General features: G+C 36.4%; 1 protein-coding gene and 2 long non-coding RNA genes across 3 annotated transcripts; 1 reads left to right on the forward strand and 2 right to left on the reverse strand.

Annotated features, from left to right (window-relative positions):
* Nucleotides 1–4,667: 4,667 nt before the first annotated feature.
* Nucleotides 4,668–13,083, reverse strand: LOC147569291 (uncharacterized). The gene is made up of 3 exons (XR_015231232.1): nucleotides 12,960–13,083; nucleotides 5,724–6,015; nucleotides 4,668–5,217 (listed from the first exon to the last, which is right to left on the reverse strand). It is a non-coding gene; the product is annotated as an uncharacterized LOC147569291 (long non-coding RNA).
* LOC147569292 (uncharacterized) lies at nucleotides 8,462–10,224 on the forward strand. Its single transcript, XR_015231233.1, has 2 exons — nucleotides 8,462–8,544; nucleotides 9,970–10,224. It is a non-coding gene; the product is annotated as an uncharacterized LOC147569292 (long non-coding RNA).
* Nucleotides 13,084–25,665: 12,582 nt separating the features above from the next.
* Nucleotides 25,666–26,613, reverse strand: LOC147569293 (NDR1/HIN1-like protein 1). Its single transcript, XM_086671841.1, has one exon. It carries the CDS (start codon nucleotides 26,411–26,413, stop codon nucleotides 25,736–25,738), a length of 678 nt encoding a protein of 225 aa, XP_086527967.1. The 5' UTR covers nucleotides 26,414–26,613; the 3' UTR covers nucleotides 25,666–25,735.
* Nucleotides 26,614–27,735: the final 1,122 nt, after the last annotated feature.

The raw sequence follows: 27,735 nt of genomic DNA on the forward strand, positions 1-27,735 counted from the left end.
CAACTATACTTCTATAAGGAAGAGGATCAGGAAGCAATTCACCATCAGTAGCTGAGAGCCTCTTTCCAAAAGGAACAGGAGTGGATAGAGGTTTACTCTCAAGTAGACCAGCCTTTTGAAGTAACTCAAGAGTATACTTGGTCTGTGTTAAGAGCAAAGAAGTGGCTGAAGAAGGTTGAACTTCAATGCCCAAAAAATAATGCAAAAGACCAAGATCCTTCATAGCAAATTCCAATTGAAGCTTAGATATCAATACTTGAAGAAGATCAGAGGAAGACCCTGTTAATATAATATCATCCACATATAGTAACAACACCATTGAGTCTGTTCCAACAGTATACACAAACATTGAATGATCAGTGGAGCTTTTCTGGAAACCATAATCCAAGAGAAAACCAGCAAATCTCTGAAACCAGGCTCTTGGTGCCTGTTTCAGTCCATATAGACTCTTATGAAGCAAACACACTGAATCTTTATGAGATGGATCAATAAACCCAGGTGGTTGTCTCATATAAACCACTTCATCAAGATGATCATGAAGGAAGGCATTAGATACATTTAATTGCCTTATTTCCCAAGCATTAGAGACAACCACAGTAAGCACAGCTCTAATGGTAGTGGATTTAACCACTGGGCTAAAAGTTTCATTATAATCTACCCCATCAATTTGATTAAACCCTTTAGCCACTAACCTGGCTTTATACCTCTCAATGCTGCCATCAGAGTGTAATTTTGTTTTAAAAACCCACTTACACCCTAAAACATTCATAGAAGGAGAGAAAGGAACAAGAGACCAAGTCTGATTTTGGTGAAGAGCATCAATTTCATCTTTCATAGCTTGACACCATTCTTTGGGCTTGGAAGCTTGAGTATAAGAAGTTGGATCAGGAGAATGATCCAAAAGTGTTATATATGCCTCAGGAATAGGATGACAGATGGTATAATGTGTAACAAAGTCAGACAGCTGCTTGGGCCTATGAGCACCTGCTCTGGCTCGAGTGACCATAGGATGGATAGGTTGCACAATAGGCTCTGCAGAAGAAATGGGAGAACCACCACTTGAGATGCTATTTTGGTGAACAGTAGGGGATAGGGAATCAGACAAAGAAGGATTTGGAGGTAAAGTATTTGAAGATAATATAGGAGTCACTACTGAAGTAGATGGTATAGGAAGCACCACTTGAGTTGAATCATTCTCAAGAGAAGATATAAATTGAGTATCCAAGAAAGGATATGACTCTTCATCAAACACTACATGTCTTGAGATATGAAGCTTCCCTGTGCTCAAATCCAAACACTTATATCCCTTATGCAGAGAACTTACACCAAGAAACACACATCTTGTAGATTTTGGACTCAACTTATCATCTCTAGTGGCTCCCAAGTGTGGATAACATGCTGTGCCAAATACTTTAAGTGTGAAATAATCAGGGACCTTTCCATCAAACAAAGCTTCATAAGGAGACTTTCCATCAAGGAGCTTGGTAGGTAACCTATTCAATATGTAAGTAGCATACTCAAAAGCATCATACCAGAATGTCTTAGGCACAGAAGCCTGAAAGCACATGGTGTTACCCATTTCTGTAACTTGTCTATTCTTCCTCTCAGCTCTTCCATTTTGCTGAGGGGTATAAGGACAAGAAACTCTTAGAAATATACCATTGTCATCCAAATATTTTTTAAAATCCCCTTTAGTCAACTCAGGAGCACCATCACATTGAAAAAACTTCACCTTAGTAGATAAGAGATTCTCATAAGCAGCCTTGAATTTCTTGAAGCAACTAAGACTATCACTTCTGAGTTTCATAGGATAGATACATAGAAATCAACTATAATCATCCAAGAACAAAATATAGTATCTAATACCAGAAGAAGTAGCAAGAGGGGCTGGACCCCAAATGTCACAATGAACAAGATGAAGAGGAGTAGGTGTTATACTAGATGAGAGTTCAAATGGAAGACATTTACTCTTACCAATAAGGCAAGAGTGACAAGAAGATGGTAACTCTTCATCTGTCATATGAATCAAGTCACTTTTATGAAGAGAATCAAGTACTCCTTTAGCAGTATGACCTAATCTCCTATGCCAAAGGGTAGGTGAGGCAGTTAGGTTAGCAGACAAAGCTTCTAAGTGTGTTCCAGAGAGATTATCAAATTCTATAGGGTATAAGTCATTGACCATTGGTCCTTGTGTGATGATAAGTTGGGAAAATAAGTCTTTAACACTATATCCCCAAGGGTAGAATTCAACTGAGCAATTGTTATCTTTAGTAAACTTAGAAATGGATAGCAAATTCTTTCTAAGATTAGGCACAAGTAAAATATTGTTTAGATCAAAATGATGTGAAGAATGCATAACTTCAGAATAACCTGTTTTCTTAATAGGAACAGTCTTGCCATCTCCAACTATGACAGATTCAACACCATTATAAGGTTTAGAGATAGAAATTACCTTCTCATCATGAGTCATATGACTAGATGCTCCTGTGTCTGCTATCCAAGAGGATGACACTTTGTTTGATGTAGGAAGAACACCATCTTCAATAAAAGCAACATTACATTCCTCATGAAGAGAAGGATTATCCTCTATAACTTGTTTTCCTTTGTCTGAACTATCAATATGAAGACCAGCAAAGTTTTGAGGAGAATCTGTCTCTCTAGCATTTGTATAACGAGAAGGAGCATATCTGAATCGACATTTACTAGCTTTGTGACCCCATTTGTGACATATACCACAAGGAATTGATGAAAAATCAAAGTTCTCAGCCTTTTGGTTATATGTTTGTTGATTATTTTGTGAATTTTGGTTTGTACCTGTTTGGTTTGATCTTGTTGTTTGATAATCTCTCTGTTTTGATTGATTTTGAGTAGTATGTTGTTGATCTGAAGCAGATCGATTGTTTTGGCTGTATCTTTGTTGATTATTTTGCCTTGTATTCTGATTGTACCTTTGATTTTTGGATGATTCTTGTTTGACATAATAAGCTTGATCATCTACCTTTTCATGAGATGATAACCACTGTTCGTGATGAAGAAGTCGAGATCTGAGTTCAGGAAGAGTAATTCGAGACACTCGATTATCTATAGTTACCACAAATGAATCAAATTCTCTGCCTAAACCACCAAGTATGATACGAATCATTTCTTTATCTGAAATTTTATCATTCACAGCTGCTAATGCATCAGAAAGAGATTTAATCTTCCTCAAATACTCATTCACAGTTGTTGATCCTTTCCTTTGATTTTGAATTTCTCTTCTAAGTAGATCTTGTTTTGCCTCAAATTCTTCAGCATAGATCATATCTAAATACTTCCAGATCTCATGAGAAGTTTTCAATCCTAATACATCAGATGAAATTGACCTAGAAAATGTAGCTTTTAGACATGATTTAACGAAATTGTCTTGTTTTCGCCAGATCTGATAGTTTGAATTCACTATTTCTCTTCCTTCTTCCATAATCAGCATCGATGGAGCTGTGATAGATCCATCTACATATCCTATTAGATCATTACTGATTAGAATCGTCTCAAATTGATCTCTCCAGAGTAAGAAATTAGTTTCATCAAGTTTTTCAGATATGAAATTTGTTATATTCAAAGTTTGATGATGATTTTGAGACAGTGATGGAGAAGAAGCAGTATTCGAGCTTGAATCCTCCATTAACGAAAATTGAAAAACCCTAGAGCTCTGATACCATGTGAGATTTCGTAATGAGAGATAATAGTTTGAGTGATTTTCATTAAACCAATTAAGAGAATACAATCAGTTTATATACTGTTTAGTGAGAGAGAGAGAAGGAGTTAGTTAATCCTAACAACCTTGTCTTACGAAAAGACTAATCTACCCTTAGTATAGAGGCACCTCTTCTCCTCTTCTCTTCTTTATTTAACCACTCATTATTCTTACACTCTAAGAACATCATCTCCTCTAATAGGGGACTTATTCCCCTTCTGACAAGGTAACGTGAAGACTTCCATGAATGGATCCTAATTGAAGATAAAACAGATAACGGAATACAGAAGTAGAGAAATAAGGAAAAAATTGGATATTACTTTTTCGAAGTTTTTAGTTTGGTGGTCAAACAATTAAGTAAAACAAAATAAGCTCCAAGAGCGTTTGCAAATACACAGTTTGTGAAGGAAGACGGTTCTGACAGCCTTAGACAAGAATGGCCAAGGGAGATGAGCATATGGTAATATAAGGTCTAAAAGTTTTCCATCTCATATGCCAAATGAACAGTCCCTTTCGACAAATCTAGTACAAGTAACCTAATTGACCGTCGTCTCACCATGAACAAGCTATCCGACGATACAATACCCAACGCACCATCTCCAACACCTACTTCCTCAAGCCGCTAACTGAACAGTTGTTCAAAGTTTTTTGAAGTAAGCTATTTCATGGACAATGAAGTATCTATCAAGAGATGGTGTTAAAATAATTCCAAGAATCAAGTATATTGAATTTATATTCTGCTTAATCAGTTTAGAACACTATATTCATCAAGTATATGCATATTCACTGTTTGTAAGCACTGAGATAATGGCAGCAAATATGGACTGAACCCAAAGTATAATTTCATTTAGACATCTACTAAAAGATCTTTGTCATAGTTTAACATAACACTAGTTGAAACACAAAAAAAAAAAAAGTAAGGAGCATCACAAGATTTATTTTAAATATAAGTACCTCCAAATCTGGTAACATTTGGAATTCGACGTCTCAAAGAAGTTCAGGACAGATTCTAGAGCGACAGAATGAAACTTATGGGACTATAGGAACTATGAAACATTCACCCCACTGAAGCAGAAGTCTTTTTGGAGGAAGGCATTAAAGATTGGTTGAAACTGTTTCGACTTCAGGAACAAATGAGGTCGTCTACGTATCAAGGCTGATTGAATGAGTTTCCTTCATGTTCTTGGTGGTCAGGAGCAGGTAAACTGGCAACTGGAATATCCAAACTGATTCCCTCTGCTTCCGGAGCAATTTCTGCAACATCCGCAATCCTTGCATCTGTTGCCTGAATATCATTCCACTCTCCATCACCAATCGACCGGAGATTTTCTCGATCACCTGTAAGTGGGACTGATCTTGAAACCCTAAGACACGCTTTATCCACATTTTCTTCTGATAAATCAACGTGCTTTGTTAAAGGAGTGTTTGAATTAGAGCAGGACTTAGTTTTTTCCTCGAAGACTTGCTTAGTTTCTCCTTCTTGCCTGTGGGAATTAGAAGTAATATCTCAGTTCAGTATATTAAGAAGTTAGATCTCAAATTAAAGAGCACCACTTAAATTACACGACTTATGCTTTCACTGAAGGAGTTAAAAAATCAGAAACATGATTTAGCAACACTTGAATTATGCAACTGGAACCCGCTCCGTCTCGATTACCAAGACTTTATGTATTTAATGATATACTTACATAAGTTATAATAATTAATTTAATATATAATAGAAAAGAAGATGCTCACAAAAAATAAATTAATCATCGTACATAATTAGTTTAAGTATTCTACAAATAAAATCTCAATCACTCGTGTAATAATGTCTAATCACTTAATATTTTAGCTATATTTTAAACTGAATATAAGTGTTTTTAACAAATGGATCGGGTTGGGAAAATCCATTTATAGATGGGGCAGGTTTGGGAATCAAAATCTGACCCTGAAGAAAAGTAAACAGATATTATAAAGCTGTATATAAAGAAAAGTTTGGAGATGAAACCTTTTTATTTGCGCTTGCAACATACTAACATATGCTAGATGCTCTTCTTTTTCTTTTACAACAGCCAACTGTTTTTCCACAGCCTCCTTGCCCTAGCTTCAGCATTGACCTCCGCAACCCTGGCCCTCTCTTCAGCTCTTACAACGGCTCCTTCTAATATAACAACTTGTTCTCTAGCTTTTCCAAGTTCAGTACGCCATAGGTGTGCCTCCCTAAGGGCAGAATCTCTTTGCTGCAACAGTTGCTCTCGCTCTCTAGATAAAACCGTAGCTTTTGCTTCTGACTCTCTCAACTACACAACCAATGACACGGAAATTCAAAAAATTAGCAATTTAGATCAAAATCATTAGGTTCTAATACGAGTTAATAAGAAACATGTTTGAATTTGGAAGAGCAAACTACGACAAAGTAAATAGAGGAAGAATTTAAACAACATAATCAGTTCATAAATGAAAGAGAGATCAATCCATTAAAGGGATTGGATATAAAATAATCCTGACAGAAACTAATGGTAAGAGACGAAGAACTATTAGTATTTTTAACTAGTGGGTTAGTTGGTGACCCGATGCACATGTAAGTTATACTCAGGAACTATGTTCCAAAAGTGGTGCAGATGATATACTAGTACATATTCTGTTATATTGATTCATCAAATAATTTGCAACTACCGACTGGATACTCCTTTTAACTTTTTTTTTTTTTGCAATCCGAATATTCGGATATTCTTGACTATACTCGAAGTAACTTCAGTAAGAGTAATGAATATTTGGGTTCTTCTTCAGTATCTTATAATTACTACAAATTGTGAACTCTTAACACTCAGACGCGATACTGTAATGTTTTTCTCCTTTGGAGGGACTGTTTTTTTCCTTCTGTTTTGGACCCTACCTATACGCCTCTTTGTATGTCCCCATTGTTTGAAATACCATTCTCCTTTTGTTTTGACAAAATTCGAGGAGTTTAAATATTCTTGTAGCTCTGAGGTGTATGAATTCCGATGTTTTGATTAGGAAACATTTTACTTCTACGATTTGAAATCACTCTTCATAGGCTAGGGTTGGTTGGTGCACAATATAACATTGTTTAGTATTTGACCCTACTCTTGTCCATGATAATATGGTTTAAACTCTACTCTATCCCCTCAAATTCCTGCATTTCTTTCTTGAAAACCTTCCAGAGGAATGCAACAAGGAGAGAACAAGAAGCTTCTGAAGTAGAATTTAAATTCAATAAAAAAATATGTCTTTGAAAATAGAACTAGCCATTAACTGCTATATTCAATTATACTGTCGTAAAGAACTTGGTCCGATACTATGTTGGAAAAGTCGCAAGGGGGACTAGTCGGCAGACTCAGCACTAGGCTTAGTCGCTACTAGTCGTATTTACACGGGACTAGTCGTAGAATATAAATATATAGTCTATTTTGTATATATAATTATAGATTGGTATGAATATAAGTATTTGGGCTTTCATGAAGTATAAACACTAAAAGTTTATCCCTAAAAAGAAGACATCTAATTATCAACAAGTTCTACAGCATTAATGAAGTATAAAACACAAAAAACTAACATTTATTTGAGTTTTTAGAGAATAATAGTTGAATCTGGGTTCTAAAATGTAACATCCCATGTTTTCAAGGTTAGTTGAAAGACTATTTGACAATTGGGTCAAGTCAAAAGAGGGGTTAAATTTGCAACTTGTTCTGATTTCAGGGGTCATTTTGCAATCTGGCCAAATCGAGGGACTTGTTTAGGTGGTGTTGTAAATGTAGGACTCAAAAATGAACCCAACCCACTATTTCCTTCCACCGTGCATGCATGTGTGACGTGGGGGTTAATTAGAATTTGAAATTGAGATTTTGAAATGAAATAACCGGCTTATATATTATTTTATTATTTCTCTAAAACCACCTCACGCCACAATTGTACACGTTTCTTTTGCCATGCACCCCACTTAATTCAAAAGCTATTTGCTTTCTTTTGAAGTCACCTGTAAGAACAGAGAGGTTGAGAAAGTGAATTGATTTATAAAGTTTTTATGGTTTGATTTCGACAACTAATTTCTTCGCGCTCGGTTATCGGAATTCGATGAAACTTGTTCCAGGTAATTCCACTCGACTTGTTCTACATATCTATCCGTTTAGAATTTTCTATTTCGTCCGAATTTGATGGTTTTATGATTATTATTTCGATAACTGTATAGTTGGGTCTAATATCTCTTGGGTTCGTAATTTAGAGCTATTTGGGATAGTTATAGTTATATTTCTTCGAATGATTTATGTTCAGGATCGTGTTTAGGATATTGTGGACTATTTTGGGTTGTCCATATATAGACGGGTTGCTGCCAAATTATTATTGCTCGAATTTCATATATGAACTAGTTTTGGTAATGAATTGGAATAGAGATGGTTACCCGAATCTTGCCGTTAACATAAATGGATAGGTTGAGTTATGGATTCGTAACATTAGGTTCATTTTATGATTTGATAGTTCAAGATTCATAGAATTTGGTTCGTTATATAATTTGTCAGCTTATGAAGACTCGGAAATATAAAATAGAGTTCATGGTTTGTTGCTTGGTTCATAAGGTGTATCAGTTGTTCGATGGAACGTCTCAGTGATCTCTTTAGTGCCGATAGGACATTTCTAGTATAGTTTCATTCATTTTATGCATTCTTGCTCTGCAAGAGGACTTTTGACAGTTATATGACTGTCAAATGACCGTTTTGCCCTTTCATATTTCAGTAGGACTAATGAACTGCAATAGGGAGCTCGAGGAGAAGTGGAGCTTAGGCAGGAGCACCATTGGAAGCGAAGAAGAGGTAGGATCCTATGAATCTTACTTGGAGCACGGGTATTCCCCGTTTCACCATTATATATATATAGTTAGTCATTTTCTTCTTTTTATAGTTCTCTAGTTCAATTTATGATATGATATGGTATGATATGTATGTATGTGGTGTACTCTATGTTATGGATGTTTCTCTTTTCAAAACAAATTGGTTTTTCTGAAAAATAATCACATGGAGGCGGAATCGCTTGATCTGTGTGATCGTTTTGTGTGTAATGTAAACACGTGGTGGCGGAATCGCTTGAGCTGCGTGTATAACATGGAGGCGGAATCGCTTGATCTGTGTTACGTGTAATGGTTGTTTTTCGACGGGCATTGGTTGGTCCCCTTGTTTATTTTATGTTATGGATTAGCCATGAATTATGTCAAGGGTTACACTCGGTGCGTGGCCAGCCGTTTGGTAACGACCATTCTAGTTTACCCGGAATGGGGTCCGGAGAGGATGGGAGTTGGGGTATTCCGACCCTTGGAGTGATTAGGGGACTGACCCAATGCCATGCTTGTTTATTTATTCTGCTAAACCACTGGTGTGTGTGGTTTGAATTCTGTTGTGAATGATACTTCCAATGTTTTCACCGAAATGAAAGAGGGTGTTTACCCGAGTTTTCTTAATAAGAAAATACTAATTCCCTGAAAGTGGACACTAGTAAAAGCTTGGCTTTAAACAGGGTTTACCCTACCTTGAGACATGAGAACGCTCTTCTCCTTTTGGTTGATGGGACCTTTAGGAGGGCTCTGTTCTTGTAGCTTTGGGAGCCTATCAGATCATTTAATACTATTATAGGTTCATGCATATGTTTGGGTATTCTTCGAATGGTCAATGAGTTACCTTGCGAGGAAGCGTCAGATCTGGCCGGAGATAGGACGCGCCTCAAGATGAGATAATTGTATCGCCGTGGGTATATGGCTCTGCTACACGACGATGCCCTTATAGTCGTCTGGGTAAGTCATGACATATTCTAAGAGTATCATTGTTTGGGTGAGATTTACTATTTGATGCGTATCGAGATCACAAGCCAGCCCGATGGGCGATGATGACGAAGGGAGAGTTACGGAAGCTCTTACCGGGGTATTACGTGGATCCATGTGTACACTGCAGTAGTCAAACGTTCGATAAGGCGCCGCCTGCCTACGCACTAACAAAGGCCGAACGGTTCTTCCTAGCCGAATAGTAGGTGACCCCGACTGAGGGCGTATTCAGTCGTGATCTTGGTAAGCTGGAAGAATTATCTTGCTATATTGCTTTGCTTCGTGTGCATATTGATATCTCTGTATATATGTAACACTTATAACTATTAATGTATTAAAATGTTGATGTGTGTGGTGCGGGTAGGATGTCTAGGTATCCTACTGAGCTGACCTTCGGGTTATCTCATTCCTATTTGTTGTTGTTCAGTTGCAGGTATTGGTGACCCGGAGTGACATAGTTTACTTCGACGGCTCACATTATGTAAGATTATAATTTCTATTATATTTTCAACATAATCACAACGATAATATTATATATGTATCATCTAGAATAGTTAGGATCGTTCTCTCACTTGTTTGTGATCGTACACATGTAAATAGTATGCACACTATCACAATGAATTCGATGTTATTTATATGTTGGAGTTATGGATATATGTATGAATGTTTGACAGGTTTTTCAGGTTTGATATGTTCAATTTATAGAGGAGACTCTGTCCAAATTCAGTCTCTTCTGTGAACTATTCATAAACATGAATTCAAGTTGTTTTTCTCTTTATGAAAACTATTTTGGGGTACATATTTTTCGAGCATATTTTCAAAAGGTTTAAACTATATTTGATTTTCCGTTGTGTTTGTTCTTGATTTGTAACCCGTGATGAGAGTTTGGGCTTGGGTTTATATTTGAAACTGGTTTGAGATTAGTATTAGACCGAGTTTCTTTTATAAACTGCCGGGCAAACCGTGATTCGGAACACGGGGCGCCACATAAAAAGAATTGAGAAGATAGAGAGAGAAACTTGGAATCTTGTCTGGAGAGGAAGAAACTTCAAAATTACTTCAATCTAGTTAGATTGATGTTTGGAGGGGAGAGGAAGGGTGAAGAAGCCGAATGAGCAAATCCTATACCACCTTTGTCGATTTGAGCAAAAGAAAAAAAGGGCCAGCTAAATAATCCCGCCTGGCCTGACTAGTCGACTCGGTCCTAGTCGGACCGAGTCGGGGATTTAGTCGGAATTCCACGAGACTAGAGTTTTGGCCTCTAGTCGAGTCGGCAAGATGGGGGCTGAGGAGTAGTCGGGGAGTACTCGGGGATTAATCCCGACTTTTTCTTCATAGGTCCGATGTGCTAAATATGCATATATTTCTATTCGTAAAACCAATTGGTTATGAGGGGGAAGTCTATCTATGCAGAAAGTGAAGAAGTTCTTCCCTCTACCTGAGCAGAACAAAGTAAAAAGCAATTCGAGCAGCAAGACTAAGCATTGACTACTTTCTGCAGGGAAACGAAGGAAGGTTCATGTAGCAGCAATTTCTGAGGATTGTTATGTATCCCTTGAGAACCTTAATTTCTGTGTTTCTTATTAATCATCTGTTTATCGGCTCTTAGCCAGATTAGTAATTACTAAAACAACAGCAGGTTAAGTATTTATCGAGCAGCTAGAAACTCTAGTTCCAATGTAGAAATTTTGACCCTCACAATAGAGTTTTTAAAAGTCGGCACTTGTTAAAATTGTTTTCAGCAAATAAGTATTTATCGAGCAGCTAGAAACTCTAGTTCCAATGTATAACATGAATAGACGATCTAAGTAACCCTGCCCAAGGTACCAAACAAAATGAATAACAAACATGACAACATCATGTCACTACAAATACTTTTCGCGCAACCTGTCATGGATAATTTGGCTTTGTACACCACAAAAACAGAACAAGTTAAGTATCTATTCAATAGCTACAACCTACAAATAACAGTACCCACTGGAAATATTTTGGGCTATCGTAAAGTGAGTGTTACAAGTTGATGTTTGTTGCACGACCCACTGTTCAAGCATTATCAATAGTTGCACTATATATACTTCTCACGCAATCTATCACGGATAATATGACTTTATACACCACAAAACAACCATAGGTAAAGTATCTAGAAATACCAGCCCTAATGGAGAAAATCTGGGCCCTTGTAATTGTCTTCTGGACTCAATAATATATGTTAACTTTTAAATTCAAAAGTTTTTTTTTCTTAATATATTTCGCTAATTACAACAGATTAAGCTAAAAATTTGAATGTATAGATATAATCATTAAGATTAAAAGAGAAAGGGAAGTGGGTACTAATTTTATGACTGCATTAACTATATCAGATTATCAAATACTTAATAGAAACTTCAAATATTGTACGATTTTCTTATTTATAACAACTTTATATTTATTTTAAAGCTTACTTTAAAGAGTGGAGACATCACTATGGTTATGTCTGACTTGTCTACTTCCAACTGAAACATACCTAAATCAGTCATTCATATAAACAAAATGTTCCAACTCCAGTCAAATTTCAAATAAAAACGGTAAGCTAACTCGAGTCAAATTTCAAATTTTATTTTGAACACTACCAATATTCATTCAATCACAAAATTAATGAGGGCCCACATTTTAGGAAGCCCAACCAATACATTTAAGACAATTAGCTTTCATTATCTTCTAGTTTCAGTGTTTCAAGTTCAACCATTCATTATTTATTTTATTAGGTAACTTAGAATAAGAGTCAGAGTATAGAAGCCTAGCTAGTTAAGGAGTTCTAACATAGTAATGATATTTATAAGAACACTAGCGAGATGGAACCAAAAGATATACAAAACAACCTCTTGATTGTAGTAGTAAAATAGGAGTGAAGGGATATGAATTTATTTTCTTGTTATGGTTACTAGTGGAAAGTAGTGGTATGGGCATATGAGCAGCTAACTATGGACAGTTGTAACTAATGCATATTTGTAAGAAGACAAGGATGGCATATAATCATTTAAAAGGTACCATTACCGACAAGAAGTTTCCAAGTTCCAACTCTACCCAAATTAGGTATCCACCACTCTATCCTACTTGGGTTTCACACTTCTACTTAATATATGCAACAGAACTCTCAACTACTTTATCATGATAATTTTTGTATTTACCCGTTTTTAGGACAAGCTAAGTCCAGAGACAGTCCACCTAAAAGAATCTAGAGTTAGGGTTGATCATGGACAGATTGGTGGGAATAGAAAGATCATTCCTAACCTTAATTCGTATCACACGTTAATTTGTCGATGCAAATTCATATATTACACGTTGCCGAAGTTTCTCTCTCTAACAAGCTACTTCAACATCAATTAAATGCCATATTTTAGATACTTGAAGAGTAAAAAAAATAATGTCGGGACATACCAGACATAAATCAGCTGAGATCATATATGTCTTGTAAGCTTAAGCAACTCAGTCACTAGCTGGGGTAAGCTTTCTATTGTACCAGTTTGAGTCCTCAAGAGTCAAGATAGCCATGGATTCAAACTTTTGTCCTGTAAAATATTAATACTCTCTTTGAACGCCTAGACAAGGACGTACTGATTTTAACAATTCATTAAGGATATAGACCTCAAAGGGATATCAACGTTAATTAGAAATTAGTATACACATGAAAAACACATGTTCAAGCATCAATAGCTTCCCTATAAATACTTCTCGCGCAACCTGTTATAGATAACATGACTTTTTACACCAGAAAACCACAACAAGTTAAATATCTATTGAGTAGCTATAAAAAACAGTCCGCGACGGAAAATTGTTCGTAAGCAGAAAATTGTACAAAAATATTGCACTCTCAATAAACTAAGATATAAACACTTTTTGCTTCTTAAAGCACGAACAAGTCAAAGAAATATGGAAACTCGTTTACTAGCTTTAGTTGTCCTAATCATCACCTACAATAGTCTTACAAGATTAAGCATGCATATTGAACCAAATAAAAAAGATATGCACACAAATATCAAATACTATGCAGAAATTCCCAATGGCAGTCAGACTATAAAGAGACATAAATATAAAAAACCAAATATAAAACGATGCAAGTAACCAAGCCTAAGGTACCAAACAAACTAAATAACAAAGATGACAACAGCAAAATGTAGGGTTTTACTTCAGTGCAAGGTACCAAGAAAACTTCACCGACGATAGTCTAACAGATTAAGCATGTATATGAACCCCTTGACAAGGACGTACTGATTTTAACAATTCATTAAGGATTAAGACCTCAAAGGGATTTCAACGTTTATTAGAAAACTAGTATACACATGAAAAACACATGTTCAAGCATCAATAGCTTCCCTATAAATACTTCTCGCGCAACCTATCTATTATGTAGCTAGAAATAACAGTCCAATGGAGAAAATTTGGGCCTCGCAAAATACTTTTACGGAACTAGTTTTTTAAAAACAGCAAAATACATATCACTTGGTTCCAGCATCAATAGCTTTACCAGAAATACTTCTCGTGCAACCTATCATGGATTGCTTTATGCACCACAAATAGGTTAAGTATTTATCGAGTAGCTAGAAACACCAGTACCAATAGAGAAATTTTGGCCCTCATAATATACTTTTTAAAAATTGACGCTTGTTAATATTGTTTTCAGGAAATCATGTTTTAAATTTGAAAATACATTTTTTTTTTGAAAATTTGAAAATACATTAATATGTTATGACAAACAATTTTATTAATTAAGAAACCAAAAATATATTTTGGAAGCAGAAAATTGTACAAAAGTTGTGCACACGCATGATAAACTAGGATAAAAAGAATTTCGCTTGGAAAAGCATGAGGAAATAAAACAAATATGGAAATTCGCTTATAGTCTTAAAAGATTAAGCTTGCATATTGAACCCAACAAAAAAGAGATACACACAAATGTCAAATACCATACAGAAATCCCCTACGGCAGTCAAGACTAAGAAGAGACACATAAATATCAAAAACCAAATATAAAACGATCCAAGTAACCCTGCCTTAGGTACTCAAGAACAAAGATGACAACAACACTTTCAAAAAAGTTCGGAACAGCAAAATGTTCAGTGGGAGGTGCCAAGCAAACTTCACCAACGATAGTCAAACAGATTAAGCATATAAATATATAAACACTTTTTGCTTCTGCATGAACAAGTGAAACAAATATGGAAACTCCTTTACTAGCTTTAGTGGCCCTAATTATCACCTACAATGGTCTTAATCATGCACATTGAACCCAACAAAAAAGAGATACACACAAATATCAAATACTATCAGAAATTTCTCATGCCAGTCACGACTATGAAGAGATGCATAAATATCAAAAATCAATTATAAAACAATCTAAGTAACCCTGCCTAAAATACCAAACAAACTAAACAACAGAGATGACAATAACACTTCCAAAAAGTTCGGGAAGAAGAACAACAAAACGTAGGGTTTTACTTCAGTGGAAGGTACCAAGCAAACATCACCGACGATAGTCAACTAGATTAAGCATATATATGAATCCCTAGACAAGGACGTACTGATTTTAACAATTCAATAAGGATTAAGACCTCAAAGGAATATCAACGTTAATTAGAAAATTAGTATACACATGAAAAACACATATTCAAGCATCAATAGCTTCCCTATAAAATGCTTCTCGCGCAACCTGTTATGGATAACATGGCTTTTTACACCACAAAACCACAACAAATCAAGTATCTATCGAGTAGCTATAAGAAACAGTCCAATAGTCCATGTTGGAAAACATTTTGCTCTTTTAAAGTATGCGTTCAAAGATGATATTGGTTGATTAGATAACAAGAACATATATAGAATATATGACCTATTGTCAAGCATCAAAAGTTGCCTTGTAAATACTTCTCGCGCAATCTATCATGCATAATATGGCTTTAAACACCAGAAAACAACCATAGGTTAAGTATTTATCGAGTAGTTAGAAATAACAGTCCGAACAAAGAAAATTTGGGCCCTTGCAAAATACTTTTTTCGAAACCGGTTTTTTAGAAACAGGAAAACATATAAATACGTGTCACTTGGTTCGAGCATCAATAGCTTTGCCATAAATACTTCTCGCGCAATCTACCATGGATGGCTATATGCACCACAAAACCACCATAGGTTAAGTATTTATCGAGTAGCTAGAAACACCTGTGCAAATGCAGAAATTTTTGGCCCTCATAATATAGTTTCTAAAAGTTGGCGCTTGTTGATAATATTGTTTTCAGCAACTAATGTTTTCAATTAGAAAAATATATTAAGATGTTATGACAATCAGAATTATTAATTTAGAAACCAGAAATATATTTGTGAAACAGAAAATTGTACAAAAATAGTGCACACTCAATAAACTAAGAAATAAACACTTTTTGCTTCAAAAGCATGAACAAGTAAAACAAATATGGAAACTCGTTTACTAGCTTTAGTTTTCCTAATCATCACCTACAATAGTCTCAAAAGATTAAGCATGCATATTGAACCCAACAAAAAGGAGATACACACAAATATCAAATACCATACAGAAATCCCCTCCGTCAGTCAAGACTAAGAAGAGACGCATAAATATCAAAATCAAATATAAATCGATCTTAGCAACCCTGCCTTAGGTACCAAACAAACTCAATAACAAAGATGACAAAAACACTTCCAAAAAGTTCGGGAAGAAGAACAGCAAAACGTTCAGTGAGAGGTACCAAGCAAACTTCACCAACGATAGTCAAACAGATTAAACATGTATATGAACACCTAGACAAGGACGTACTGATTTCAACAATTCATTAGGATTAAGACCTCAAAGGGATATCAACGTTAATTAGAAAACTAGTATACACATGAAAAACACATGTTCAAGCATCAATAGCTTCCATATAAATACTTCTCGCGCAACCTGTTATGGATAACATGGTTTTTTACACCACAAAACCGCAACAAGTTAAGTATCTATCGAGTAGCTATAAAAAACAGTCCGCTATGAAAAATCGTTGGCTCTTGTAAAGTATTTGCTTTCAGTTGATTAGAAAACAAGAAAATATATAGAAGACATGAGCACCATGGATCTTGTGACTATCATGGATCTTATAGCTGCCCAATAAATACTTCTCGCGCAACCTATCATGGATCTTATGGCTTTATACACCACGAAACCACCATAGGTTAAGTATCTATTATGTAGCTAGAAATAACAGTCTCAATGGAGAAAATTTGGGCCCTTGAAAAATACTTTTTTGGAGCTGGTTTTTTAGAAACAGGAAAATACATAAATACGTGTCACTTGGTTCAAGCACAATAGCTTTACCATAAATACTTCTCGCGCAACCTATAATGGATTGCTATATGCACCACAAAACCACCATAGGTTAAGTATTTATCGAGTAGCTAGAAACACTAGTACCGATGCAGAAATTTTGGCCCTCATAATATAGTTTTTGAAAGTTGGCGCTTGTTAATATTGTTTTCAACAAATAAAGTTTTATATTCGAAAAAATATATTAATATGTTATGACAATCAAAATTATTAATTCAAAAATATATATATATATATATATATATATATATATATATATATATATATATATATATATATTGGAAACAGGAAAGTATACAAAAATAGTGCACACTCAATAAACTAAGATACAAACAATTTTTGCTTCTAAAACCATAAACAAGTAAAACAAATATGGAAACTTGTTTACTAGCTTTAGTTGTCCTAATCATCACCTACAATAGTCTTAAAAGATTAAGCATGCATATTGAACCCAACAAAAAGGAGATACACACAATATCCAATACAATGAAGAAAACCCCTAGGCAGTCAAGACTAAGAAGAGAGACACAATATAAAATGATCTAACTAACCCTGCCTTACGTACCGAACAATCTCAATAACAAAGATGACAACAACACTTTCAAAAAGTTCGGGAAGAAGAACAACAAAACATTCAGTGGGAGATACCAAGCAAGCTTCACTAATGAAAGTCAAACATGGCTTCAACAACAAAATCAGTCAAGCAAGCTTCACTGATTTTAACAATTCATTAAAGATTAGGAGTTTAAGACCTCAAAGGGATATCAACATCAATTAGAAATTAGTATACACATGAAAAACACGTATTCAAACATCAATAGCTTCCCTATAAATACTTCTCGCGCAACCTGTTATGGATAACATGGCTTTTTACACCACAAAACCACAACAAGTTAAGTATCTATCGAGTAGCTATAAAAAACAGTCCCTCTGGGTAAACATTTGGGCTCTTTTGAAGTATGTGTTACAGGTTGATTAGAAAACAAGAACATATATAGAATACATGACCCATTGTTCAAGCATCAATAACTGCTTCATAAATACTTCTCGCGCAACCTGTTATGGATAACATGGCTTTTTACACCACAAAACCACAACAAGTTAAGTATCTATCGAGTAGCTATAAAAAACAGTCCCTCTGGGTAAACATTTGGGCTCTTTTGAAGTATGTGTTACAGGTTGATTAGAAAACAAGAACATATATAGAATACATGACCCATTGTTCAAGCATCAATAACTGCCTCATAAATACTTCTCGCGCAACCTATCATGGATAATATGGATTTATACACCACAAACCCACCATAAGTTAAGTATCTATTATGCAGCTAGAATAACGGTCCCAATGGAAAAAAATTTGGCCCTTGAAAAATACTTTTTTGGAGCTGGTTCTTTATAAACAGGAAAATACAAATACACATGTCACTTGGTTCAAGCATCAATAGCTTTACCATAAATACTTCTCGCGCAACCTATAATGGATTGCTATATGCACCACAAAACCACCATAGGTCAAGTATTTACCGAGTAGCTAGAAACACCAGTACCAATGTAGAAATTTTGGCCCTCATAATAAAGTTTTTAAAAGTTACCGCTTGTTAATATTGTTTTCAGCAAATCATGTTAATATTTTGGTCGTTCATCGATCTTCCATCGTCGTTCATCGATCTTCCATCGTCGTTCTTTTCTCCCTGCCTTCTCCCACGTTCTTGATTTCACCCACATTTTTTCCCCAATTTTAGTCCCCTTCACTATTACACGTAAAGAAGCGTGCTTTGAACGCATCATTTTATTACCGTTATAAAGAGGAAGCGCACGTCGCAACGGTCTTAGCAAGGAATTATTACCAAAGCCCCTTAGAATTGTTATTGGAACCCCGTTCCAGATGCAACCACATTAAGATTAGCAATTTTTAAGGGCGCATCCACACTAATTTTTGTTGTAGGACTAGGGAGCCTATGCCAATAACAATTAACAGATACACCCCTTTCAATTTTACCTTAAATTTAATACGTGCTTATTTAACATCCATTAAACACCTCAAATTCGGGAGAAATACATCAACAAGAGACACAAAAATACTTTTACATGACTTTATTTAGATATACTTTATGTCACACACGAAATCAAACTGCTAAATATTTACGTTAGCCGTTACATACATAAAGTATTGTTTTGTATAGATTAACACTGGATAAAGATACTCCTCCATCCAAACGGTGAACACCCACGCGCATCCCCGTTGAGCCGAGTATGAGCCACACCGTTGCACCCCGCCTGGTTGTACAAGGCAGCGGTTTGACCATTGTATATGAATTGGTACCCGCCACGGTAATTGATTGGTATGGCTGAGCATCCGCACCTCCTTATAATCAGCCCACTATTATCGCAACCTGGCCCGCTCCAAACCGTTATAGAACTTGCGTTCGAGTATTCAACCACGAGTGTTACAAACACCATAGCCATTATCACTAGAGAAACCATGTTTGGTGTGTTTTTGTTTGTAGCTGCCATTGGAAATTGTTTTCCTAAGTTTTTTGATGGTTAATTTGTAAGAGAAAGATGGTTTTAATGGCTTTTGGATGTGATATCATTGATTTGTATTTTGAAGGTATTTATAGGCAAAGATTCAAAGAAAATGTTTATCTTAGACTCTTTGTTTAAATATATGAGTAGAATATTTTTATTTTTAATTATTAAAAAAATGAGACTTTGTCAATATATTCATGGAATTAGTAATAGGAGAGATCTGTTCAAGAAATTCACTTCTCTCTCTCTCTCTCTCTCTTGCTCAAGAGAGAGTGATCAAGAAGAGACAAGAGTTAATTAGTTACTTGTTGTTCATCTAGAATGTTGAATTAATCTAATTAACATGTTTTACCTAGATTTTTTCAAAGTTCAAACAACAAAACTTGACAAGTTATTTCTTGCCTGGTTAAGTGCGAACTGCAAAATGTCAAATTTATGTAATTTTTTAAACTTAGAATAGTCAAATATTAATCAGGAAAGAAAAAAATAAAACAAATGAAATAGAATTAGTCTTGGATTGTTTACGAAGAGACTAGAGATCGATTATATGTCTGTGTGGTTTTTTTGGTGGTGTTGGTGGTGAGTTTTTGGTGGTAGTGTTGGCGGTGGTGAGGTTCAAGACATCCGATCCACCATAAGTCCAGCTTTCAGGAATCAGATCATTTTTCCTTTGGCTAATTTCGCTCATTTGGGTAATTTCGTCCATGCCATGCTGATTTTTATGTGCAAAATTTGTTCTGCTGTGTCAGTTTTTATGTTGCAAGATCTTGAACCAATTCTTTTTTTTTATTGAGCTCCAAAAGTCATTGCATTTGAATGACATTGATACATCATGAATTAAGTTAACACTATAACCGTCAATTAGGACATCTTGGGCCGGCAAAAGGTTATATAAAGACCCTTAGGGCCATCCTAGGGGGCTTAAAAGTCCATCTATTCTTAAATCTACTTTATTTATTGCCTATATCGCATGGAGTAAATATTGATGATAAACATCTTCCTATCATGATACAATTTCAAGACCTTGTGAGCTTAAGAGGGAGTGTCCAATCACTCCACCAAAGTGTGGTGCACTTGAATGGTTATAAACACGGGAAGTCAAACGTCTATAACTTGGGTCAAGTGGCGCCCACAGAACTTTCATTAGTCTAGTTGTGAATCCGTAACAGCCCAACTTATCTCGGGCTTCAGATTGATTTTTCGGGAATTTATATAGGCACAATACAGAAATTACAGATTCCACAAACGGTTTTAGGAAGTCCACCCAAAAGCAGAGATTTCTAAGCCCACAAACACTTCGAGCAATTCCGAATTTGAAAAAGGAAAAAGATCAAGATGAAAGTAAGCAGCCGGAGACAAAAAAAATGTAGCTATCTACCAAAACAGAGATGAAGATGAAGGTCACCTTTCGTCAAACCTGGCAGAAGGGATGTTGATGTTCCATTCTATTTAACGAAAAGGTTGGTTCTCCTTCGTCTAACAGTTGTCTGGTCCGGGCGTCCGGCAAAGGAGAGGGCTTCTTGGGTGTGGGTGAACAAGTGACTTGGTCCAACTCAAGAATGTTGGTGTATAGTTATTATATACATTCACTTGTTTTTAGTCAAATAGGCTTAGTGTTTCATTTTATGTTTGGAGGTCCCAAATATACAAGCAAAATTCTATGGACACTTTTGAAATCAGTAAGTTTACCCTTTGTATAAAAGTTACGAGAGTATACGAGGAAAAAAGTTTGTCTTCAGCAAATATGAGGATTCGAAAAAAACCATGCAAAAATATATTTACAACGCCATAAAAGGCTTGCTTGTCGGGTAAAGTGAAAGGGTAAACTAGGAAACAAGACATACATCAACATTTCACCTTTGATAAACGAATCCGAAACACTAACTTGTGAAGAAAAGGAAAAAGAAGAATTATTAGTCCCCTTATTTATTTAGGAATTGAAATGTGTAACTGTTCATACTCTAAGAGGGGTATGAATATATTACTCACAATCGATATAAATACTCTTCCATGGAATAGAAGAACTACACTTATTGGTAGAAACGCTTAAATGATTCATAACCCCACCTGTGCAACCAGGCTGATTATAGAACATAGCACTATCTCCACTATATACGAATTGATACCCACCTTTCAGGGTAATAGTTGAGCAACCACAGTCTCTGAGTACCTCGCCACGCCTGTTGCAACCTGGCCCGGCCCAAACTGTCAATGTGCTCGCTTCCGTTAACTCTGTCATGGTGGTCATCGTCGCTACCACCACCGCCATTATTATTAGCGAAACCAATTTCTTGTTAACTCCTTTCATTGTAGTTGGTGCCCGAGTTGTGTTTGTGGTCGAATTGAATTTGTGTTGTATTAATAATAGTTGGGTACATGTAAATGCTAGTTGGGTAAAGGCAAATGTTTTATTTACGTGGAAATATTCTAGCCTTACAAAATGTGAAGAAATAGTTAATAGTTATCATAGTGTCGGTCGGATAGTTGGCAAAAAAAAAAAAGCTTTTCTCGATTTAGAAATAAAATATGACAAAAAGACCACGAAAACAAAAAAAACTCTTTTAGATTTCCCGGTCAAGAGCTAAGTGATAGTAGCTTACTAAAGCGGGAAACTGTGAACCGTAGATTCAATACGTCGAGATCATGTATGAAAGAAATGAACATTGATGGGTAATTTGATATAGCTTCACATCATTATGTATATTATAGGGGAAAATAAAATTTCCTTTTTGTTGGTTAACAAATGGTATATCTCATTAGGGCAATATCTAAGGGGGTAACCCTATCTTGATTTTATGGCCACAAGTGACTCTGATTTGACTACACTGTTTTCCCTCTATTATTGAAAATAAACCAGACAGAATATGGCCAGCCCTGGGGTTGGCTGGGCCACCTTCCAAATTGTTTCATTGAAACATCCGTCTCAAAATTTTCAACATTTTAGATTGTAATACCGGAAGATCTGAAATTTAGAAGGTGAAGAGATTGAACTCAGAGCCTGGATCACAGATACGTCTTCGGTACTAGGCTAGATCGCCAGAATGAGAAAAAGTTTAGGGTTTCAGATTACCAGAGATGTTAGGGGTGCCACGTAAGAAAGTGGCTCAATTTGAGGTGACAATAAAGAAAGTGTTTTAACGATAACGGGGCGAATTTCGAAAAAAAAAAACAATAACGGGGCGCCTCTAAAACGCCATTTCATATCCATTTTGTATGAGCTTGGCTGTACAGTATTATGTGTGGGAATCTTGGGGCACCTCTCTACTTTTCCCTCAATATCCTAAGGGAAGTTTTAAATGCACTCGCCAGTTTTATGATATACACTCACGTCAAAGGTAATTTTTGTTGAAGTCAAAGGAGATGTAAGTGTGGCAGGTACAAATGGTAAGTGTATATAACATTTCTCATATCAGAATTATCTTGATAATTCATTAAAGTGCTTTTTTTCCCCTCATTTTACTCTCTGAGAAATAACGGGAGTCCATAAAACACTATGTATTTATGACACTAGAATTTTTTCGGAAAATTTTGATTTCTTACTTTTTCAGTTCGTCTCAATTGGTATGAAGGAATATGCTGCCTATTTGACAAATACAACTATTGGTTAATAATTTGGTACCTGGTTCTCCTTATGCCTGCATAGAGATAAAGTAAACGAAAAGTTGAATTAATATTGTGAAGGAATCAAACTCTTCATGGTGTACAACTTGCTTGAGATTTTGAACCACACGACTAGATTTCACCACTTTAGTATATAGTTTTGTTCTTTCTTGTAATAAGAAAGTATAATAGAAAACTAAACGAACCTCACAGTATAAATTATAAATTCTCTCCAAAACATCAGAGAAGGGTATTTCGCGGATATAGCATGGTAGTATAGACTCCAACTCACCCTCCAACAGTTTGGAGGAATCAAAATTACGTGATATTGACTTCCTCATACACATGCGAGGGTATTTTGGTGCAGCCGAAAATGGTTGGTTTGCGTCAAGCGAGGGTATTTTGGTCGTTAACAAAAATTGCATGGAAAGCCAAGCGTATGTAAAGCTGTTTTTTTGTTGATAACCATCCAATTTCCACCCTGTCAAATAAAACAGAAAGGTGTAACTTCTTTTGTACTTAAAAGGAAGACACCAAAAACACTAAAGCACATAAAACCAAACAAATGAATGAGAGTGTTACTAACTATTGCCGACCATAGTGATATTTTTCATTGTCTGAACCTGACTCACCCGATCCATCATCCAAATCATATGAAATAATCACGATGCTACATCAATTATGATCCCTACTTTAGCTCATTCCCCCATGGCCCCATCCCATTCTTCATCTTTTACCATTTTAAATTGAGTTAATTCCTATCCGGCCCCCTACTTTGTGACCAGCTTCAAATATGGCCTCCAAATTTTTGTAAATTCAAATATGACCCCCTATTTTCAGACAAATGCCATAACTACCCCTTCTATTAATGTATTTTCAAAATAAAATAAAAATAAAACCTAAATTCCACCTCACTTCCCTCTCCACCACTCATCTCTCTCCACGTCACCCCTCTCTCTCTCTCCAAGTCACCACTCTCTTCTCCGATGAAGGTCGCCGGCCGGAAAATTTTCCGGCCGACGACCTTCAAACTTAAGAATTTTTTTTTCACACATCTCTCTCTCTCTCTAAAAATTCTGGCGAAGGGGGTTTTCCTTCAAAAGACCAGATTCAGGCGAATGGAAACCCCCTTCGCCGGAATTTTTAGAGAGAAAGAGAGATGTGTGAAAACAATAAAAATATATTTTATTTTTTTAAGTTTGAAGGTCGCCGGTCGGAAAATTTTCCGGCTGGCAACCTTCATCGGAGAAGAGAGGTGACTTGGAGAGAGAGAGAGAGGTGACGTGGACAGGGGCGGAACTATGTGGAGACCAGGCTGGGCAGTTGCCCGGCCTGATCTCCACATAGTTTTGTGAAACTACAAATAAAACACTACAATTGCTTTAGCTCCTCTGGTTGAGTGCATGTGATTCCAACCCAGAGACTTGGGTTCAACTCTCATGGCCGGCCCCATTTTCACTTTTTAATTCCATTTGGTTTTAAAAAGCTAATTGACCTTAATTAACTTGCCAATTGCTAGAGAAAATCTTGTTTTTGCTTGGTAATGCTTTCGGCTTGCCCTCTCTAGCATGGAATCTTGGTTCCGCCCCTGGACGTGGAGAGAGATGAGTGGTGGAGAGGGAAGTGAGGTGGAATTTAGGTTATTTTATTTTATTTTATTTTCAAAATACATTAATAAGAGGGGTAATTATGCCATTTGTCTGAAAATAGGGGGTCATATTTGAATTTACAGAAATTTAGGGGCCATATTTGAAGCTGGTCACAAAGTAGGGGGCCAAATAGGAATTAACTCTTTTAAATATTAGATTGATGCATGTAGCCGGCTCAAATATTTTTGAGGATTACAAGATTAACACAAAAAGAGTTAAGTAATAGGTGTGAGCTGATCCGGCATTACTGAAACAATTAAATCAAAAGTAACATGAAGCCCTCTGCAACTGTATGAGAATAATTAAAGGTGAATACGTAGGCGCCCCACTTTTACATTTGGGGCTCCCTCTCTGTTAGCGTCCCTATGAATTAGGCCAGTCTGAGGGCACTGAGAATGAGCCTAATCCGTACTGGGTTGTAATAGTACGGGCTCATGCCAATCTGAATATCCTCAGACTTCCCTAGTCTGAGACTTACAGAGAGTTGCAAGAGAGGAGTGGGTTAAAAACAAAAAAGACGAGGCCTTTACAAGTAACCGACTATTAGTTGACCCCCATTTTCCTACGCCTAGTCAACTGGTCACTATGGGAGTGAGCTAGTTTGTATACTGACATGATCTCCATAACAATAAGATTGACTATGGGGTAGAATCTACGGTGTTAACTGGTTCTAGCATGTAGATAGATATATCAAAATCAAACTCTAATATTCTTTTTGGTCAATTTAGCTTTTCGTTTGAAATCGAATTTTATAGTGGGAAATGCTAAGTCTATAGAGAAGTTTGACAAAATTCTTGATTTGATGAGTCACTAAACAAAGATCATTATAGAAATGAACCCATGAACTAATCGAGAGTGGTTATAAGATCTGATTTTATTGTAGAGATGAACCCATGTACTAACCGAGAATAGTTATAAGATCTAATTTTATTACAGAAATGAACTCATGCAGCAACTGAGAGATGAAACAGAGGATGAGAAATACTAAAACAAGATAGAGAAATTAACAAACAAAAATTGAAACTTTTTTTTTTTCTTTGAAAAACAACTATGGTATGATACTAAAAAACAACTTATATATCAACATCACACTCAGGAGATCCAAGCAAAGGAAGTTGACCTAAAAACCCTTTCTTAAACCCTACTAACATATCACATTTCACAGTCACTCCATATCTCCCACTCTTAAACCCACCAGCCTTCCATCTCAATTTCCCCAATAAAACTAACCTCAACCCTAAAACCCCATAAGCTTCATCACTCAACAACCCATTCACCACCTCCGTACTAACCGGAACCACCATTCCACCACCACCCAATATCGGCGACAAAGCCACCGTACTCTTCTCATCATGAACGAACTCCGGCAACATCACTGGCAAGGTAATTGCTTGATTACGATACGATACATAAGCGGAAAGATGAGCATAATGTATAGATACCCTTTTGTTTGGGTTTCTAGTGAGAATTGTGAATTGCATGGTGGTTGAGATGAAAGGAAGTGAGGTGGTGTTGAGTTCATATAGGGCGGCGCCGATGACTGTGAAGTGAGGATCATGGGGGCGGTAAACTAGCCAAATTACGAGTGCAGTTATACCAGCTAAAATGAGAAAGATAACTAGAAATTGGGTAACTTGGCGATAGATATCATGAGATTTAGAAGGCATTGGTGCACGTTTGGATGGGTCTTTAGTCATCTTTGGGTGGGTTTCTTCTTCTTGTTCTTTGGGTTGATTATCTTCAGCTGCCATTAGAGAGAGAAAGAGGAGTAAGTTCCAAGAACTTAGAGAGAGAGAGAGAGAGGATTGTGATGAAGGGGGTTACTTTGATGAGGAAAAGAAGAGTGGGTGGTGACAAAGCTGAAAGAAAGAGAATCTAATCAAACGACAGTTGGAATAAATTAAGGGAGATAAGATAGAAGAAAGAATTGGTTCTTCTTCTTCTAGCTTTAAAGTTGTTTTCCTTTGCAATGGATTTTCAAGAAGCTAGTGACAAATGACCCTCAACAAGGAATGTAGAATTATCCCACCAATTTCCCCATCACACCATGGTCTTACACTAGAAACTCCAACCTGTGTCCGTTGAGACCAAAAATTCAAATTGTAAGTGAAAAATTTGTTTTTTCGGTCTAAGACGGGTAAGGTTAGAGTTGCTCTTAGTTCATGTAAACTATTGGCTCTTAGGGTTGTTTTATTTTTATTTTTGGCCTTACCATTGGGTGGTAATTGGTCTCTTTCCTCGACAAATGTGTGATTATCTAGACACTCAAATGGTAAACAACCAAATTTTTTAGGCATCTATGACTTCTAATTTGTTCAATTCATTGAATGGTTCTTGTTTCGGACTCTCTTTCAAGCATGCACAAGCAACCCAATGAAGTCTTACAATGGGTAAAATAAGTGTAGTGAAATAGAAAATTAAAGGGTTAATTCCGTTTTGGCCCCCATATTGTGACCAACTCACCGTTTTGGCCCCCAATTGTGTCCGGCAGTTCGTTTTGGCCCCAATTTCCTATTTGGCCCCACCATATTTTTGTAAGCTTCTCCATTATACCCTTATGGCAAATTCGTAATTTAAATGTGTTTTCTTTCTCTTTGTCCACCTCACCAAGCAATTTCCACGTCACATTTGTCCACATAAGATCGCCGGAATATGTCGCCGGAAAATGTCGCCGGCGACATCATTTCCGGCGACCACCATTTTTTTTTTTTTTTTTTTTTTAACTTCTTCTTCTCCAACCATCTCCTTCTTCTTCTCCAACCATCTCCTTCCTTCTTCTTCTCTCTCTTTCTCCTTCTTCTTCTCTCTCTCCTTCTTCTTCTCTCTCTCTTCCCCTCTTCTCTCTCTCTCCCCCTCTTCTCTCTCTGTTAGGTTTCCGGCGAAGGGAAACCCTTCGCCAGAAACCGTCTGGATCTGGGGTTTTCCCCAGATCCAGACGGTTTCCGGCGAAGGGAACCCTTCGCCGGAAACCTAACAGAGAGAGAAGAGGGAGAGAGAGAGAAGAGGGGAAGAGAGAGAGAAGAAGAAGGAGAGAGAGAAGAAGAAGGAGAGAGAGAAGAAGAAGGAGAGAGAG

Source organism: Eschscholzia californica, unplaced genomic scaffold (genome assembly GCF_041429995.1).
Source record: "Eschscholzia californica isolate CP2 unplaced genomic scaffold, dmEscCali1.0.p SCAF_1, whole genome shotgun sequence".
Classification (NCBI taxonomy): domain Eukaryota; kingdom Viridiplantae; phylum Streptophyta; class Magnoliopsida; order Ranunculales; family Papaveraceae; genus Eschscholzia; species Eschscholzia californica.

Excerpts from the sequence above, each read along its gene's own strand:
- LOC147569293 (XM_086671841.1), bottom strand. The coding sequence starts at position 26,413 with ATGGCAGCTGAAGATAATCAACCCAAAGAACAAGAAGAAGAAACCCAC.